A 19,008-nucleotide genomic window follows, 5' to 3' on the forward strand; every position below is an offset into this window, starting at 1 on the left:
AAATTGGTTATTTGGAGAGAGAAACGCCTACCAAGGGGATCCAGATCACCAAACCAGTCAAAAATCGTAAAAATTCAGGGTGAATACTGCTGTGGAGGAGCAGGAGTAGATATCTCCCGGTGCTGGGGTCAGAGGATGGTCCCATCTCCAAAGAGAGAAACATCCCTGAAGGCATGGCGTGATAAGAAGATGTTTTTACAGGTGCAACCACTCCAGCATGCTGTGCTCCAAGATAAAAGTGCCAAAACCCAGCGGGAGGTTGATGAACTGCAGCCGGGAGCGTGGGTTGGCAGGTCGTGCCTCCGGGTGGGCGGCAGGCGGCGGCAGCACCGAGAGACGGACATCTACAACCGCCGGTTTTCTGTACGAAACGTTATTTGCACGTCAAATAAAGGCTTTTTTTTTCCCCAGAAAAAAAATCTTCCTGGGAGGAGTTTGAATGGAGACAGATCACCTGTGAAAAGCTGAGCAAACTGCAGAAATATGTGGCCCGTACCACAGGCTGCTACACGAAGGTGACCTCCCATCAAAAACCAGTTCCTCCATTGATTGGGTTGGGCTTTTTTTCGTCTCCTGCCCTCCTAGGAAAGAGGAAACTGCCAACCCCCAGAATTCTTTCTTAGAAAGAGGATTATGTGCGCTATTAAATGAGGATTAATGAAATGAAGACGTCCTGGGAGCCGAGCTGCTGGATTCCTACCTCGGCTGGCCCAGGAGAGCGTCTCAGCCCACTTAACCCTTACCTGCCTGTGAACGAGAGGTGGATCTGGGGGTTCCTCGGAGACTCAAAGTCAGGTCTGCGTGGAAGACAGGACACCATGTGCTTTCCAGACATTTGTGGAGGAGCGTCTGCCACCCACAGCCTTTGCCTTCGGTGGAAAATCACAGAATCACAGAAGGGTTTGGGTTGGAAGGGACCTTTAAATCCCACCCAGTCCAACCCCCCTGCCAGGAGCAGGGACATCTCCAACCAGATCAGGTTGCTCAGAGCCTCGTCCAACCTGGCCTGGAATGTTTCCATCCAAATCCTGCAATTTAGAGAGAAAAAGGTTGGGCTAGTACGCAGCATGGCCAAGCAACTCTTTGCCCACGGATGTCAGAGTGGTGGCTCCATGCAGCAACCACGTCATGTCGTGATGAAGCTCAGGAACGTCGTCTTCGTGCCCGCAACGGGGCTTCTGTCGCGGGAGCTGTGTGTTGAGATGTAGCAGGGGGTGACCCAAAGTGGTTGGGACTGGGGCCGTGTTCGTTACGAGGAAGATGCGTAGGGCACAAACGATGAGTCTCTTGATAAACTTCGTTGGCAGGGAGATCTTCTGTAAGGATCAGAGGTAAAAACTAAGCCTTGGCGTAGTCTTTGATTGTTCTGGCGACACTATAGCACGTCGCAAAAATTCCTGAAAACATCAACCCGTGTCTATCTGAATGGTCTACCTGGATGTACATCTTAGACTTTTAGCGGCGTTACGACCTTCATGTCCAAAGCCATTACCATGTGCTGGATGATTGTAACACCAGCAGAGAGTGGACAAGCTCTTGGACATCCCTTTGCACTGCAGTTTTTGGCTTTCTGTGACCGAATTGTTGTCACGTCTGTCCTTTCCGAAGAACGTTTTCAAAGGGCGCCTTTACTTGCTCATCTGTAATGTTTCTATTAAAGCAGTAGTGTCCGACGTTCTCCACCACCCTGAGATGCATCGTGAGGAGGAAGGGGGTGACTTGGGAGACGCGTGATCTGATAAAGAAGAGTTTTATGCTTCTCAGTTTGAGGTTCAAGGCCGGATGAAATGAGCAGAGACCCAAAGCTGTTGTCTAAAAGAGGTTCAGTGTTGTTGATGCGCAGTGGTTGATGATGCAGTTGCGTTATAATTGGCATTAGCGGCTCTGCACCCTCCTCCTCCTCCATCCTCCTCCTTCTCCATTCTCCTCCCTCCTCCATTAGCAGTTGTATCAGAAAAGCTGATGACTGCGTAGGGTTCAAAGACTTTTCTACCTCTACTTCTGGAACATGGGGAGAGAGGAGCTTCCATGGCAATTTTCCCTGGTCCCTCTCATCTCATCATCAACATCAAGGTCTGGTGTGTTTATCTCACTTGGTGCCTCTGCAGAGTGGTCTCACCTAAGGTGTCCCCATGTGGCGTTTGAGTTGCCAAAACCGGGGCTTGATTAGGACTGATCTGAGCGTGTGATTTACTCCTTGGTAACCCCTTGGGTCAGCAGGCCTTGCTGAATCTGCAGAGCGGTGACTTTGTGGTTGTTTTTGTTACAGATTTTGGATGACGGAGGAGATCTCACTCACTGGATCTACAAGAAATACCCCAACATGTTCAAGAAGATCAAGGGGATAGTGGAGGAGAGCGTGACTGGTGTCCACAGGTAACGGGACAGCCTGGGCGCCCTGCTCCTTGCAGGGGGGTTGGACTGGGTGGCCTTTAAAGGTCCCTTCCCACCCAAACCCTTCTGTGATTCTCTGTGAGCACGGAGATGTTGGATCTTCTGCCTCAGGGCTCCGGTGGCAGAAGACCCCCAAGCTGTCAGATGCCACAGGCTCAGCTGGGTGTTGAACCTCCCAACACGTGGTCTGTGGTTTTCCTTCGGCACGGGCTTGGCTTTCCCGTAAGAAGTGGTTTACATCTCTCATGTAGCGAAAGCACTGTGGAACTGCAGCTCTGAATTTCAGACGAGGAGCAGAAGTACTTCCTTGACCAAAAGTGCGGGTCTAAACTCAGTCTGTGGGAAGAAGTGAGATTTGGGAAGAGGAAACCAGGCTCCAGCTGGGGTGGGAGCCCAGAAAGGGAGAACCGCAGAGCTGCAGCCGTATGATGAGTGACATCCATCGGTCTGCGGCAGAAGCGGAATTTTACTGGGAGAAGTGGCTCCCAGGGTTAGGAGAAGTACCAGAGGTGCTCTTCCAGTGACGTTAATTGTGTCACAGGTGACCTAAAATCGGGGCCTGAGGAGAAGAGCAGCAGCCTCTGCTTTTTTCTGGGTTTTTTTGCAGGGAGAAGGGCTTGGGCTGCAGCTCTTGGAGCAGCAGCAGCCCTCAAAACAGGGAAATAAAATATTCGAAACGAGGAAGCGACCGGTTCAGGTTTGCAGCCAGCGGGGTCAAGAAAAGGACCTGATAATATTTTTAGCATCAAAAATCGTTCCAAATATGGGCAAAACCAAAGCAATGTTGAAAACTGTTCCCCGCGTTTTCGTGCCAGGAGCGAGGTTGTTTTCTGAGGCTGGTGGCATCGATGCGTCCGTGCGGGGAACGCGGTCCCCTTACCTCCAGGGCACAGGCAACCCTGGGGAGTGAGGCTCCTCAGACGACAAAATGAGACTGGGGAGAAATCTGGAGGTGGTCTGTAGAGGCTGACCGAGGGACCGTGTCCTCCTTCCCAAGGTCTGGAGCAGGGATGGTTTTCAGAGTCTCTTTGTAGCCGTCGTGTCGCTTTTAGATCCATTTTTAGGGTGTTTGCTGCTGCCAGGAGTTCAGTCTGCTCTCAGAACTAGGTCAGGTTGGTTGCTTCTTGCACTACATCTCGGTGATTACGCTCCTGCTGCCGTTCAAATGAACGTTTTGCTGCAAGCGTTGATCAGAGCAGCTTCACGCTGCTGTGAAAGTTGTTCTTCTGTGGCCATTCCTATTTATCTTGAGCTGTAAGAGCTTGAGGAATGACAGGAGCTCTCATCTTACGTTATCAGAAGCAGGATTTGGGGGTTTTGTCTTTTTGAGGACATCAGAGGATGGTCGTAATGTCAATAGTTACAAGGCACATGGAGTCTAGAGCATCTTCTGATCTCTGCTATTTGATGTTTTTATGGAATGCCTCTTGCCAACCCAGCAGGTTGGGGTGGGAGATGGGTTCAAACATCTGTACAAACACCACTTCCTCCAGCGAAACAAGGTCTTGAGAGCCCACAACGGTAGGGCGTAGGGAAATATTTTTCCGTTGATCATCTCTTTCTTCGTAACAGGCTGTACCAGTTGTCCAAAGCGGGGAAGCTCTGCGTCCCAGCCATGAACGTCAACGACTCGGTCACAAAGCAGAAGTTTGACAACCTGTACTGCTGCAGAGAGTCCATCCTGGACGGGTACGTACATGGCCGCCCCAAAAGGGCCGCGTCCCGTGCTCGGGTTGTGTTGGACCCCACAGGGAACGAGACCCGTGGCTCTGTCCTACCTGCCAGCGCAGATCATTTTAGATCAATCGATGTGTCAGAGGAGAAGACGACGACCCTTTATTACCTCTAGTTCATCCTGTTTGTGTCATGGATGGGGTCTGCGAGACAAGGCCAGGTTGGATGGCTCTCTGGTTGGAGATGTCCCTGCTTCTTGCAGTGGGGTTGGACCGGATGGGCTTTCAAGGTCCTTTCCAACCCAGACCGTTCTGTGATTCTGTGATTTTGGGCAGATTCACTTGTACAATTGTATGTAAAGCTCCACAAATAGGTGCACACCAGAAAACAAACATTGAATTTTGTGATTGTAGGATAACGATCTTGCCGCAAAGACCGTAGCATCTCCAGAAGCCTGGATTCCATATTTTTAACCCGGCTAGGTGTGTGAATGGGGCGCCTCTCCTCCTCTTTTTGTGGAAGCACGTCTTCTCTTTTCCCGGCGTGGCTGGAAGACGTATCAAATATTTTATTGGCCGTGGTGATGTAAGGCACTTCGCAGTGCGGAGCTCGCCGAGCCTTTGTGCTCTCGGGGTGACGTTGCCCTTCCGCGCGCGCAGGTGGCTCGCGTGCGTTTTCCCTTCCCGGTGAGCGTGACCGGAGCTGCGTTCAAGCCCTGCAGCTACTCCTGCGTGAGGACTTCAGAAGTCCTCGCGTGTGGCTACGACACTCCTTCCTGCCCTTCGTAGCACCAGGATAAAACCCATCTGTGTTTTGTGTGAGTCGACCAACTGCTTCATCGCAACGTTTTTTGCTTTCCTAGTTTCCTTTTTTGATCCTCTCCTGGGAATACACAACAAACCTAAAGAGAAATAAAAAACCAGAAGAGGTTGTGGTAGACCAAGACTTTATCCCACAACAGTTGCGTGTCCAAAGCGTATGCTTGAGCTGAGGATTAAACCCTGTCCTCCACCCAAATAATCAGGTGCAGAAGGTGGGGATGACGGGGCCGATGACTGCTTCATCCCCACCCCGGACCTGCAGGATTTACAGCCTCGCGCCGTACAAGCAGGCAGAAGAGTGTTTGCATCCCTCTGTGCTCCCACCACCCCAGAAATCCCAGCAGGCAGACCGTGGGACTGGGAGCAGCTCTGTCGCATCCTGACGGTGCTGTGCTGTTTCGGATCGGGCGGGAATCAGCTGCTGATGGATCCGTGGGCACCAGGAACATGATGTTTTCTGAGACTGTTGGTCTTGAGATGCAGTGCAAAATACTTGAAGCTGTGATCTGGAGAGGGTGTAAAAGAGGAAATTTTTTTCCGCTCTTTCTCTCTCTTTTTTTTTTTCTTTATTTTGATGGAATTGGATGGCCGTCCGTGTCCCCACCACCAAATTTTCTCAAAGCCAAGTGAGCTTAGGACAAGTTTTATTCACAATATCGCATCTGGTAGTGGTCCCAGTAGACAAGTAAGCACGGAAGCAAGCACAGATTTGACTTTCTGGACTGGCGTTGACGCTGACGAGATGAAAGCCGGAGGAAAGATGCTCTGTGCCAGGTAGCTGTGGTGCAGAGGAGGAACCCTCCATGGTGCAGACAACCTGCTTCATGAGAGAAGACTTTTTTTTTGTGTTGGTAACTTGATGTGGTCTGAGGTTTAAACACATCTCGAGATCTGAGAGGTTCTCAGAGACCCAACACAGGCTCCTCTGTTGATGGTGGACGCTGCTCTAACATCTTTTTCCCAAATCTTTGTGAGATTTGTAGTAGAGTGCCTCAGCCATCACCCCGGCTTTGAAGTAGGCTTCCTGGTGGTGGTCACCTTGAGCAGGAGAAGTGAAGGAGACTCATGTCTGTAAAACCTGTGTGTCCAAATACAGGGGCACGAAGATGATCTTAAAAATGTGTGCGAGTGCCGTACGAGTTGGCGATCCACCAAATGTCCTTCCCGGGGTGATCCGCTGCACGTGCAGTTTCTTCCCAACATCTCCATCCCATGTTGTTCTAAAAGGCTGAATTTTAGGCTCCCTGTCAAGTCAGTAGTGGTGGCATCTGGCTCTTCCATGCCGAGATGTTTTATTACAGAACTTGACACTGCAACCAACCCGTGGTTTCTTGCTCGTCCTGCCCATCAAAACTGGAGAAGTTCAATCAAAATCATCACCTGGTCGCCAAATTATGTTCAATCGCAAAGCTGCGATGTGCGGCAGCGTGCTCTGAGATGCGACGCGTCACTAACTGGGCTTTGCTGGAAGCAGTAACGGGAAAAATGAGGGTGGTGGAGCACTGGCCCAGGTTGCCAGAGAGGCGGTGGATGCCCCATCCCTGGAAACATCCCAGGCCAGGTTGGCCGGGGCTCTGAGCAACCTGATCCGGTTGGACATGTCCCTGCTCCTGGCAGGGGGGTTGGGCTGGGTGGGCTTGAACGCTCCCTTCCCACCCAAACCAGTCTGTGATTCTGTGAAAACATCTTGCAGAAGTAATTTTTCTGATTAAGTAGCCCCTCCTTCTTTATGATGACCGTGTCTCTGCGCTGTGGTCGGAGGGTTCAAGACACACAAGGCAGCCTCTGTCACAGAATCACCGAATCTTAAGGTTGGAAGAGACCTCCAAGCTCATCAAGTCCAACCGTCAACCCAACACCACCATGCCTACTCAACCATCTCACGCGGGTCAGCTGCCCGGTCAAGGGTTGCCCCCAAATTTTGTGTGTCCCAAGCCACAGCTGAGCTCCTTGTTCCATGTGCAGTGCATTAAAATCTTTCAAATCTTCTTTATCTTGTGGTCTTCGCTTGTGACGGTTGATGGGCCTCACGGGGAGGTCAGTTGGGATTTGAGTCGAGTCTAAAACTGGGCCAGGGGAAATCTGAGCAGAGGTGCAATGAAATCTGCTGCGGTTTTTATGGAAATTCGTTGGGAAATGGAAGGGAATTTCGCCTTCCCGGCACTGCTAACCTATTTACTGGGTGCTAAAAATAGCCTGCAATGTAGGGCGCTCTTCGGGAGAAGCCAGAAGGAAGCAGAGTGGAAGGGAGAGCTTTATTTGTGGAGAGCACTGGGGTTCTGGCAAGAAATTACCACTTCCCTGCTCCTTCTGCAGTTATTTCTGTCGGGTATTTTGATTTAAAAAAAAAAAAATTAAGAAAAAAATATATTTGGAAAAGATTTTGATTTCTGGAGTACCAAACCAACGAGATCCGACTAAAAAAATTCAAAAAAAGGGATGCAAACCCCCAATCCTTCCTCTTTGTTGCGTTTCACTGGTGGCACCCACCCTTAGCAAAGGAGGAAGTTGGGGTTTGGGTGCCTTTCGGGTCCTTTCCGCACCCGGAATCGCCGGGTCCCTGCAGGGACGCGGGACGCGGCCGTGGCAGTTAGGAGGAGCAAGCGGAGAAGGACCGCCGTCCGTCAGAGCATCGCCGGTGGAACAAATCTTACTGCCGGTCTTTAATTTTTTTTTTTTTTTCTTTTTAGCCTCAAAAGGACGACAGACATGATGTTTGGAGGCAAGCAAGTCGTGGTTTGTGGCTACGGGGAGGTAAGGGGCTCAGATTGCCCAGGCGCGTGCCGGTGTCAAATCGGCGCGTCCTTTATCCGACCGGGCTTTTCCGTCCCGGCGGCTTTTCGCTGCGTCTGCAGGTGGCTTCAGACCCGCGGGGGCTTCAGACCCGTCGCCAAGACGGGAGATTTCCTCGATTTCCAGAACATTTCTGTAGTATCACGCAAGACACCGAGCCTGAATCTCAAAACACACGAGTGTGAAATATTCTGAAGATCTTTTCTATCCGAACATTTACGTTTCCAGTTATCACTATATTAATATTGTATTTCTATTTTCCATTTCTACACGATTTTATACTATGAATATAATATAGCCGCAGCGTTGCATGCTGAAGCGTGGTCAAGAAAGACGAGTTATTCTTGACTCATCCCCATGCCTGCACCCCCACACGGAGAAATCCTCTCCCGAGGGATTTTCACCCTTCGGCAGGTCTTGTTGGGACCAGTTAACACCAGTTACTGTGGGTGCTGTACTGGGACTCTTTTTTTTTTCCCCCAAAGAGCTGGGATTGGGCAGATTTCTCATGTGCAACTGCATTTTTGGGGAACCCTTTGTCATTGAACCGTTCCTCTGAATTCCTCTGCGCCGTACGCGCTGCGTGACGGTTAAAGCTCGTTAGCCCTCCACGATTTAATCACTAGGCTTCCTAAATAGAGCAAAGGCTACAAGAGGCTCAAACTTTCCTTGAGACAAGCGTAATCGCTCGTTATCGTCCTGCCTTCTAGCTATCAGGGTGTTTGGGTGGGAAAAAACTCCCTGGGGCCAAAATCAACAGCGCTGTTGTATTTTCCAGCTGGGCCTGACTCAGGTCCTGGATTATTCCGAAGCCAGGAATTTCCTGCACCCCAAAACTGAGTCTGTGTAACCAGAGAGGGTTGCGCAGGGCCCTTGGGGCTGCGGAGGAGGCGCTGGGACTTGTCCATGCCCTGGAAGCTTTTCCCCGGCCGTGCCAACGCCCGCCGGCTCTCGGCGTCTCGGCGTCTCACTCTTCCTCTCTGCTCTTCTCCCTCGCCAGGTCGGAAAGGGCTGCTGCGCTGCTCTGAAGGCCATGGGCTCCATAGTGTACGTGACAGAGATCGATCCCATCTGTGCCCTCCAGGCCTGGTAAGCAGTTGCACCGAGCCCGCCTTCTTCTTTAGCCTCATTTTTAAAATTTTTTTTTGAGGAAAATCATGGCCAGAAATCGCTCGGCGGTGATCCCTCCCAAGAGGGATGCTGGTGAGGGGGATTCGCGGCTTCTCCGCACCCTCGGAGGGACCCACGGCTTTCTCCCACAGCCAGGAAAGGCTTCCTGCACTAAAATGTCACCCAGTTTATCTGCATCCCACGTGCCAGCTTGCGTAATCGTAACCACAGCGGCCAGGAGTTTAACGCTGTGGCTTGAAAGGATGTTGGGAGTGAACCGCCGCCTTTGGAGACCAAACTCGGGCTTTGCTGTGCCGTGCGCGCCTCTCACCCACGGAATATTTGGGTTTCTGTGACCACCCACCTCTCGTAAACCTCTCCTGGCTTAAGGCACGCGGCTCGCCCCGGCACGGGCGCGTTGCGGTTACACCCGCCCGCGTTTCCTCGGGGGAAAGGTTGTTTGGGTGCAGAGACGCCGCTTCTGCATCCCAAGGTCCGAGACGGGCCGTGACGCTGAAAGCAGCGTCCCAAAACCAACCCGGAGCCTTGTTAAACCCCCGGCTCTTCCTGACAACGAGCTTGCGAAGGGCTGTGGTGCTGAGAAAACTAACGAGCCCTGCTTCATTAGCAGAGCCGATCAACATTCGGTTTGCTTGGCGACCTTCACAAGGGGCACGTCCAGCACCCGCATCCTTAATTGGGAACTCGGTCGTTTGCCGCAGCCCGTGCGGCCCTTCTCGTGAGGAGCTTGCAGTGGAGCGAGAAAAAAAAACAGTAAATGGGACAGAAAGCAGAAAAAAAAAAGACTTTTTTTATAGTAACTCTGAAGTTCTCGGGAGGACTGTCAACAAATCCCTAAAAAAACCTCCTGCCCTCGTTATCCGTGGCGCTGAGCGCACCTTGCCGGGCGACGCCGGGCGGGACTTGCTGAGCGCTCAGCGCTTCTGAAGATGGCGCAGGTGCCTGTACGGGCGATGCGAGGTTGATGGTAGGCATCTGGGGGTTTGGGGTTTTTTTAACATCTAAATCCACATTGGAAAGGATTCTGCAGCAGGAGGGCGCGCCTGCATCTCCTGGCTGGAGAGCGGCAGCTGGAAAAAAGCCGTCTGGATTGAAAAATTGAGGTTTGCAGGCGCGGAGGCATTGGCAGAAAATTGGAAACCCCCAAAATCTCTTTGCACTTCTCCCTACAGCAGTCCCAGATCCTCCAGGTTGGCTCCGGAAACCCCTCTCATGGCTTGAGGTACCTGGCCCTTTGCGTGCTGCTTTGCTGGTTTCCCGTTTCTGGCATTAGAGAGTGAAAATGAGTAGCTGAAAATCAATTTATGGAGGTTTTTCCCTGGTTTTGGCATGGTTTTGCTGCTTCTCAGACTAATTTTTCCCGCTTTCCTCGTAGCATGGATGGATTCCGGCTTGTGAAACTCAACGAAGTCATCAGACAAGTTGACATCGTCATCACCTGCACCGGTACGCGGTCCCCGAGGCAGGAGGAGGGGTCGTCGGGGGGGTGCGCCCCGTCACCGGGCCCATCTTTTTCCAAAGGAAAGGGGGAAAAGATGGGGGAAGTGAACACGGGTGTTTATTACGGATCTCGCTGTCCGGCAGGCAACAAGAATGTGGTGACCAGGGAACACCTGGACCGGATGAAGAACAGCTGCATCGTCTGCAACATGGGGCACTCCAACACCGAGATCGACGTGGTGAGCGCAGGGACGGGCGTCGGGCACGGGGTGGGGTGTTGGTGCTTTCGGGACCCTTCGGCAGCCGCCTCTGAGCGGCGCCACTTGGGCAAGGAGATCAAATCACCCAGCGCTCCCCGTGTCTCAGCAGACAGTCAGGCATGGCGTTGTCATTCCTGCGATCCCAAGGGACGCCAGGGAGCCAGACAAATTCCTTCTCCTTCCAGCATAGTGTTTGGTGCCCACCAGCCTCAATTCTTCTCCTTCCAACATAGTGTTTGGTGTCTACCAGCCTCAATCCTTCTCCTTCCAACGTAGCGTCTGGTATCCACCAGCCTCAATCCTTCTCCTTCCAACGTAGTGTTTGGTGTCTACCAGCCTCAATCCTTCTCCTTCCAACGTAGCATCTGGTATCCACCAGCCTCAATCCTTCGCCTTCCAACGTAGTGTTTGGTGTCCACCAGCCTCAATCCTTCGCCTTCCAACGTAGTGTTTGGTGTCCACCAGCCTCAATCCTTCTCCTTCCAACGTAGTGTTTGGTGTCCACCAGCCTCAATCCTTCTCCTTCCAACGTAGTGTTTGATGTCCACCAGCCTCAATCCTTCTCCTTCCAACATAGTGTTTGGTGTCCACCAGCCTCAATCCTTCGCCTTCCAACGTAGTGTTTGGTGTCCACCAGCCTCAATCCTTCTCCTTCCAACGTAGTGTTTGGTGTCCACCAGCCTCAATCCTTCGCCTTCCAACGTAGTGTTTGATGTCCACCAGCCTCAATCCTTCTCCTTCCAACATAGTGTTTGGTGTCCACCAGCCTCAATCCTTCGCCTTCCAACGTAGTGTTTGGTGTCCACCAGCCTCAATCCTTCTCCTTCCAACATAGTGTTTGGTGTCCACCAGCCTCAATCCTTCTCCTTCCAACGTAGTGTTTGGTGTCCACCAGCCTCAATCCTTCTCCTTCCAACGTAGTGTTTGGTGTCCACCAGCCTCAATCCTTCTCCTTCCAACGTAGTGTTTGGTGTCCACCAGCCTCAATCCTTCTCCTTCCAACGTAGTGTTTGATGTCCACCAGCCTCAATCCTTCTCCTTCCAACGTAGTGTTTGGTGTCCACCAGCCTCAGTCCTTCTCCTTCCAACGTAGTGTTTGGTGTCCACCAGCCTCAATTCTTCTCCTTCCAATGCAGTGTTTGGTGTCCACCAGCCTCAGTCCTTCCCCTGGAGAGCTGGTGAATCGCCCTCTCCACCCCAGTCCCTCTGCTTTCGCGTTATTACACCGTTAAGACCCAACCAAGAGTTCAGCTCGGTGCAACACAATAGTTGATGCTGGAGCTTTGATGCATTGTAATCGTAAAAATAGCTCCAGGTCATGATTCATAAAGGTTTCGGTGGTCTGGGACCGTGTCTGGACCTGGAGGAAACCATAAACCCAGCAGAATGTCAGCGAGTTGCTTCCTCTTTTTGTTCCTGTTGTGTCGCTTCTGTTTTTTGATCTTTTGCCAGCGCTTTAACCCTCTGAACACCGTGTTTCAGGCAAGCCTGCGTACGCCTGAGCTGACCTGGGAGAGGGTGAGGTCCCAGGTGGACCACGTCATCTGGCCGGACGGGAAGAGGATAGTCCTTCTGGCAGAGGTGAGTCACAGGCAAAGGAGCGGGAATTGCGACCCGTTCTCCGCTTGCGGAGGAGAAAAACAAGAGCTGGATGAGCGGTGGAGCCGAAGCGCGTCCAGAAATCACCTCGTGGGCCTCAGCAGCTCAACGGTCCCTCTGGTTGGACGGCTTGGGTTGAACCTGTTCCGGCCCATGAGTTACTGGAACGCGGAAAAGCTCCTGTGTGTTTCTGTACCCCGCCCCAACGTGTCTCCCTCGGGGGATTTGATCAGATTTTCCTTCTCAAGCGCATGTGATAAACGGTGTTTCATCCCAGAAGGGACGCGTTTCTCGTACCTTCTGCGGGGCTGCAGGCTGCTTTCGGTGCCGCGCTGAGGTAACGCCCGCTTTCTGCTTCCCAGGGCCGCCTGCTGAACCTGAGCTGCTCCACCGTCCCCACCTTCGTCTTGTCCATCACCGCCACCACGCAGGCGAGTAGGGTTTGGGCTGAGCCTAAAGCAACGTCTCGCTGCGTAGCGGGCAGTGGTCGCTCACCTAAGCGTCTTCTCCATGCAGGCTTTGGCTTTGATAGAGCTCTACAACGCTCCTGAGGGCCGCTACAAGCAAGACGTGTACTTGCTGCCCAAGAAAATGGGTAAAGATGTCCCCGTTGCCTTCGCTTTTGGTTTCGAGATGGAACAGATGGGAGGTTTTGCTAGGCTGGGCTGAGGACGGCAGGGCACCGTGGCCTCCCGGGCTCTCGTTTGCTTCCCTGCCAAATTCAGGGTCTTCCAGGACGGTCTTCCCACTGGGTCTGGGCTCTTCGCTAAATCGGACGCGTTGTTTCTCTGACGCGCTTGGTCCATCCGCGCCGATGCCGGGGATTTTCATGTAGGGCTTCCCCACCCTTCGTTGGCCGCGAAGACCAACAGCTTGGCCCCTGACCAACAGCTCTGCCAGCAGAACCCTCTCCTGAGGACACGAGCCGTACTGACCACGCTTTTGCTGCCAAACTGGACTTCTGGGGGTTATTTGTAGTTTTTGAGACCGGGTGCAGCTTGTCCCTAGCTTGGGCGTTAGGTGTCACCTACCAGAAGTGTCCGGTGGCTCCTGCATCAGTAGAGCGTCCAAGCTTGCCCAAGGGTAGAGCGTAACGCGGCAGCAGACGCGGGAGCCCTATTCCAGGGAAAGATTTTCCTTTCTGCTTCCAAATACCCCGAGGGCCGTGGCATCCTCCATCCGGGAGACCAGGTCAGCAGCAAAGGCGTGAGGAGCGACGCCTTTCCCAGCCGGGGCTTTAGGGAGCTGGCGCGCGGCAGGAGGGGACGCGTTCCCTTCCCCGCGCCGTACTAACGAGGCTTCGCGTCGTTTGCAGACGAGTACGTGGCGAGCCTTCACCTGCCGACGTTCGACGCCCACCTGACGGAACTGACGGATGAGCAAGCGAAATACCTGGGGCTGAACAAGAACGGACCTTTCAAACCAAACTACTACAGGTGCCGCGCCTCGACCTCTTCCTGTCCTCTGCCGCGAGCGCGGGGTGCGCGCGGAGGGGGGCGGGGGCGGCCGGGCTTTCGTCCCACCCGTCCCCTCAGAAGACGTCACGAGCTTTCTGTTAATCCCCGTCGCCGGGAAGGGGACGGCGCGGTGGGAGCGGTGACGCGGACGCTCGGCGGGACGCGAGCCCTTTGCGTCTGGCAGCAGCTGTCACCCAGACGCGGCGAACGGCGGCGCGATGCTGCCCGGCCGGCTCGGCTGCCAGCTTTATTTTTAACGTTTGACGCAGGACGGCATGGCGCGGAGCTGCGGGCTCGCCCGGCGGCTCTCCTCCTCCGGCACGGGCTGCGCTGACCCCCCCAAAAATTAATAATTCTCCATTTAAACCCTTGGATCCCTTCCCTTCCCGGGCTTTTGTTTGTGGCCGGCACTGCGACGCGGTTTTACCCTGAAAAATGCCTTTGCACGCAGCGATCAGCTTGTGAGGAGCTGAAGCCCTGCTCTTTTCTCGCAGAAGACGTTTTCTTGGCACGCCGGTCTTCAGCGCTCAACGCCAGAGCAGCGCCACCCCAAAATGCTCCGCTTTGGGGGTTTAGCGGGTTTTGCCACATTCTGAGCTTTTTTTTTTTTTCCCCTGCCCTGCGCCACGTGCAAAATCACGGTGCTGCCACGCAGCCGTGCCCTCCCGCGGAGGAATTGCCTGCGGTTCCGTTTTCTCTGCCCGGTTTCACTGCCCTGGCCTGGCGGGGAGCGTGCTTTGTCCCACGCGCGGAGAAGCGGGAATACGGAGAGGGTCGCGGCGAATTCCCCGCGTCGAGGGAGAGCCGCGCCGCCTCCAACATCCCCCGCGCGCCGCGGGGTCGAGATGTACCGGGCCATCTTCAGGCGTGGCCATCAGCCAGGCGTCGGCGTTTAAGGCGTTGCGCGTCCTCCCCGGTTTCTGCGCCGACGCCCACGCAAACCGGTGCGACCCGGTCCCCGAATCAACCGGGCGCCGTCGAATTTTCCCCGTGCCGTACTCGAAGCGAGCGGCAGCGTTCAAGCAGCGAGGGCGGGTGGCCAAATATAGCGCGGTATTTGTGGGGGAGGAGACGAGGACCACGTCCCTTCCTAAATCATTTCTTCTCTCGCTGCCGACCCCTCCCAAAATACGCGGCGCTGGTGCCGGGGGAGCTGCGCGTCCCTCCCCAGCGCCTTGCCACAACCCCGTTTTCTCTTCTTCCCCCCAGATACTGAGTTCCTGCCGCTGTCTCCCGGAGAATCGCGAGGAACGAGAACCCGTGTCTTTTCTCAACTGCTGTACAGGATGAAACAGCGCAAGCTTCCTAAGCTAGAGCCGGGCTTGCTCACGTAGTAGACAGTGTGTTTAGGTTATTTATTTATTAAATTAGAATACCGTTCACGCGGCCTCTGCCACTGGTGTTCGCCCTGCCGCGGGACTGGGAGACGGTGGATTTCTTTCCGTTTGTTTCGTTTTTTCTCTTTGGGTTGTTCTTTCTTTTCGGGGGGGGCGCTGGGAGGATGGGGGAGCCGAGGAAGGAGCCGGTGGAATCGAGTGGCTGCGATGTACTCGGAATAGTTCGTTGTCACCGTTCACCCGACGCGCACAACGGGAGCTGCGGGATCTGACGTCGAGGTCGTAGAATCACGGAATGGTTTGGGTTGGAAGGGACCTTTCAGGGTCATCTGGTCCAACCCCCTGCGAGGAGCAGGGACATCTCCACCCAGAGGTCGCACGTTGCTTTTGGTTTCCTTCTCATCCCAGTGCTTCTTCCGGCGGAGCAGGATCCCGAACCCAGATCCCAGGATCCCAAACCTGGAGGCCGGCCAGGTTCGCGTTTCTCATGCCGCTTGACAACACGGCTGAAAACCTCGCGTGCCCCGGGCGCTGCCGGCCAGCCGGGTGCCGCCTTGGCAGCGAAGCGTTGCATCTCGCCGGCGGTCGCCGGAGAAGCCTCTCGTAATTTGATTTGAGTCGGTGAACTTCGCCTTAGCACTGCTGAAAGCTGTAACGAAGGGTCCGGTCGTCAGCGTCGGCTGGGGAGAACCCCTAGCACGCGGTGGAAGCCAGGAGGGCAGAGCGGTGCCCCCTCGGATGCGTAACGTGGTGGTGATGGGGTAGGACCCGCCACCGCTTCCTTCATCGCAGCTCCGCAGTCTTTTCCTGCTGCTTTCGTCACGAGTGCCAACCTCCTACGGTTCAACCAAAGTCGTGTTCCCGGTGGGGCTACCGGGCGGCCGTGCGCGCCCGCGCTGGCGGAGGAGCCTTGCAACCTCGCCGACCGACGCTGCTCACGTGTTGGGGAGCTCTTCGAAGCCAAGCGGAGCTCGTCGGCCATCTCGGCTGGGAGGACCCGTGTCCGCGCGAGGTTTCTCCAGCCGCATGTCAGTCCTCGTTGGAAATCTTGGAGTTTTATTTTCTAGGAATATTTCTACGATAAAATCTAGAAACCCCCTTTGAGTGCGAGATGTACGCTGGAGAAATCTCCACCACGATTTCGTGTGCGGGGAAGAGTTCGGCGTCGCTAAAACCCTTTAATCACCTCAAATCTTGATGTGTCGGAGCCAACGGAGAACAAATTTGCCGTAATTTCTCTCTTTAGCCCAGGATGTCCCGCCGGAACGCTGTGGACAGTGCGGCACGCGCACCGAGGTGACTTTCCAAGCTTCCGCGTCTCATCAGAGTCGCTTTCCAAGTTCACGTGGAGAACGTGGCCCTGAAGTGAATTTGCCTGGCCCCGTGAGTCCAAAAGCCTTCATCCTGTGGTTGCTGCTTTGGTGCCCAGGTCCCTCATCAGCTGCAGATCCTTGTTTTGTCCTCACGGACTTCTCTGCCGTCATTAAAAAACTCTTTTGCGGCAGCTCGTTCACGCACAAGAAAGGAAAAACTGTGGAATTACGGTCTCGGCGGCCAAGTCTTTCTCGCAGCTCTTGATGCTGAGGTCTGAAGTCGGCTTGACCACGAGCCGCTCGTCTTCGGAGCAACGTTCTCGTGTGCTTGCTTATTCCAAATTTCTCTTTGAGATTTCTCAAAGCCTAAAAAGAAAACCTCGAGAGGACGCTGAGGAGACTTTAGGCCTTTGAAGATACCTTAGGGCTTTGAAGGAGACTTTGAGAAGATGTTGGGCCTTTGAGAAGACTTTGAGGAGACCTTGAGAAGACTTTAAGACTTTGAGAAGACTTCAGGCCTTGGAGAAGACTTCATCAGAGTCTGATCGCTAACCACAAGCTTGAAATAACCTCTACTCACTCGTGAGTTTTATCCAGATCCTGAGATTTTTGGGCAGAGTCCCCTCAGCCGTTTGAAACGTCACCTTCGGGTCTTTCCCCTTGGTCTGCATCAACCAGCGAAGCCCGGAGTTTCTGTTCTTTCCAGACGCACAACGTGGAATCCCGCTCTCGGTCGAGGTGAAAGGCGGTTGCGGGGGTCCCGTCCAGCAAAGCGGCTTTTGGAAAACCGGTGTCCCGCCCGCAGCCGCTTCTGCCCCGGGAAAATCCCTCTCCAGCCGCGCGACCCTTCGGCACGGCTCACGCAGTCGCGCGCCTCCCCCGTGTCCGTCGCTCCTGGCGCCGTCCCCGTCCCCCAATTCCTTCGTGCTGGTTTTTAAGCCCGTTTTATCTTCAGAGATAGGAGAAAAAAAAAAAATAATAAAATCCCAACTGGCTTTTCCCACCTGGATTTTTAAAGCTCTTCTCCGTGTCGTTCTGCTTCTTCTGTAAGCTTTTTTGCTGGCTTGGCTTTTTCCTGATCAATCTGGAATCATTCTGTGATCATCTCTAAATTAAATGTGTAATGGGTTGGGCTTTTCGGTTGGGTTTTTGGTTTTTTGGTTGTTTGGTTTTTTTTTTTTTTTAACGTAACGCATTTTTAAAGAATTAGGAAAAAGGAGATTTAGGTAACACCAGCAAAATTGGATAAGGAAATTAATTCTGGTCTGAACTTTAGAAATAATGAGAGGAAAACCTGCCATCAGCCTGCCGTGAGGAGACGGAAACCGCGCGCCCCTAACGTTTTCCAAAGGCTGTTTTCAATATTCATGTCTGAGTGATTGTATTAGATCAGCAATAACGACTCTGTAATCTCGAAACAAATAAACGATGGGAAAACTCCGCTTCTCCGCAGCGTCTTCCGGCTCTGGCGGGCGCGGACGGGGAGTTTCTGGGGGCGGCCCTGGGGTGGGGATGGGGACCTCGGCCCCTGAGCCGGTGCCGGATCAACCCCGGCTGGGAAAGCAGCCGGGGCGGCCGTGGGGCGGCCGTGGGGCGGCCGTGGGGCAGCGGGGGCTGCGCGGGCGCTTGTCCTTGGGGGAAGCGGGATGAGCGGTGCCGGAAAAAAAAAAAAAAAATTAAAAAATCCCGTTATCTCTCCCGTTCCCCATCCTGCAGAACCGGGAACGCTGCCGGGGCGGCGCGGGGAGATGCCCACCCCAAGATTCGGCTTCTCCGGCGGCGGGGGAAGGATGCGGGACACGCGCGGCACCGGGACGGGGGCGTCCGGCAGCTCCCCGGCCACGCGCCGCGGTGGTCGCCCCCAAAACTCAGCCAGCCCCCCGTGTTGGGTGGGGAGGGAGGGAGGAGAGGAGCGGGGAGGGGAAATCCCGACGGCCCCCACCTCTGCTTTCCAGGCCCCGGGAGCTGCCCTGACCCAAAGTTGTGGTACGGGGACAGGGGGGGTTGGACAACGCCACTGCTCCCCCAAACCAGCACCCCTAGGGACACCCCATAACCCCCCCCAGCACACCTAGAGACACCCCATAGCCCCCCTCAGCACCCCCTCACCCCCCCCAAAACCATCACCCCTAGGACACCCCATACCCCCCCAGCACCCCTAGAGACACCCCATAACCCCCCTCAGCACCACCAGGGACACCCCATAACCCCCCCAGCACCCCCCGCAAAACCATCACCCCTAGGAACACCCCACAACCCCCCCCAGCACCCCTAGGGACACCCCATAGCCCCCCCAGCACCCCTAGGGACACCCCATAGCCCCCCTCAGCACCACCGGGGACACCCTATAGCCCCCCCCAGCACCCCCCCAAAACCATCACCCCTAGGAACACCCCATAACCCACCCAGCACCCCTAGAGACACCCCATAGCCCCCCTCAGCACCACCAGGGACACCCTATAGCCCCCCCCAGCATCCCTAGAGACACCCCATAACCCCCCTCAGCACCCCCCCCCAAAACCATCACCCCTAGGAACACCCCATACCCCCCCATCGCCCCTAGAGACACCCCATAACCCCCCCAGGACCCCTAGGAACACCCCATACCCCCCCTCAGCACCCCCTCACCCCCCCCAAAACCAGCACCCCTAGGACACCCCATAGCCCCCCCATTCCACGCTCCCAGCTCCCCCCTCTCCCCATTCCCCCCCCCCAAACCCGCGCTCCCCCCCACCCCCCATTATCCCAGGACCCCCCGCCACCTGGGGACGCCCCTCCCCTCCCCTCCT

The 19,008-nt window shown here is 54.6% G+C and overlaps 1 protein-coding gene across 2 annotated transcripts in view; it reads left to right on the forward strand.

Moving 5' to 3' along the window:
- Positions 1-14,949, forward strand: part of AHCYL2 (adenosylhomocysteinase like 2) — an 80,690-nt gene extending 65,741 nt beyond the window's left edge. Inside the window, exons 7-17 of one of the 2 annotated variants that reach the window (XM_086744016.1) lie at positions 2,270-2,376; positions 3,967-4,083; positions 7,580-7,643; positions 8,683-8,771; positions 10,189-10,259; positions 10,398-10,492; positions 11,996-12,094; positions 12,475-12,543; positions 12,629-12,707; positions 13,428-13,548; positions 14,779-14,949. In XM_086744016.1, coding sequence (XP_086600142.1) covers positions 2,270-2,376; positions 3,967-4,083; positions 7,580-7,643; positions 8,683-8,771; positions 10,189-10,259; positions 10,398-10,492; positions 11,996-12,094; positions 12,475-12,543; positions 12,629-12,707; positions 13,428-13,548; positions 14,779-14,785 — 918 coding nt within the window. In that variant the 3' untranslated portion in view covers positions 14,786-14,949. Of the gene's footprint in view, positions 1-2,269; positions 2,377-3,966; positions 4,084-7,579; positions 7,644-8,682; positions 8,772-10,188; positions 10,260-10,397; positions 10,493-11,995; positions 12,095-12,474; positions 12,708-13,427; positions 13,549-14,778 lie in introns of those variants that run through there. The other variant, XM_086744024.1, reaches the window with a different exon arrangement.
- Positions 14,950-19,008: the final 4,059 nt, after the last annotated feature.

This window comes from Chlamydotis macqueenii, chromosome 1 (genome assembly GCF_036417535.1).
Source record: "Chlamydotis macqueenii isolate bChlMac1 chromosome 1, bChlMac1.mat, whole genome shotgun sequence".
Taxonomy (NCBI): domain Eukaryota; kingdom Metazoa; phylum Chordata; class Aves; order Otidiformes; family Otididae; genus Chlamydotis; species Chlamydotis macqueenii.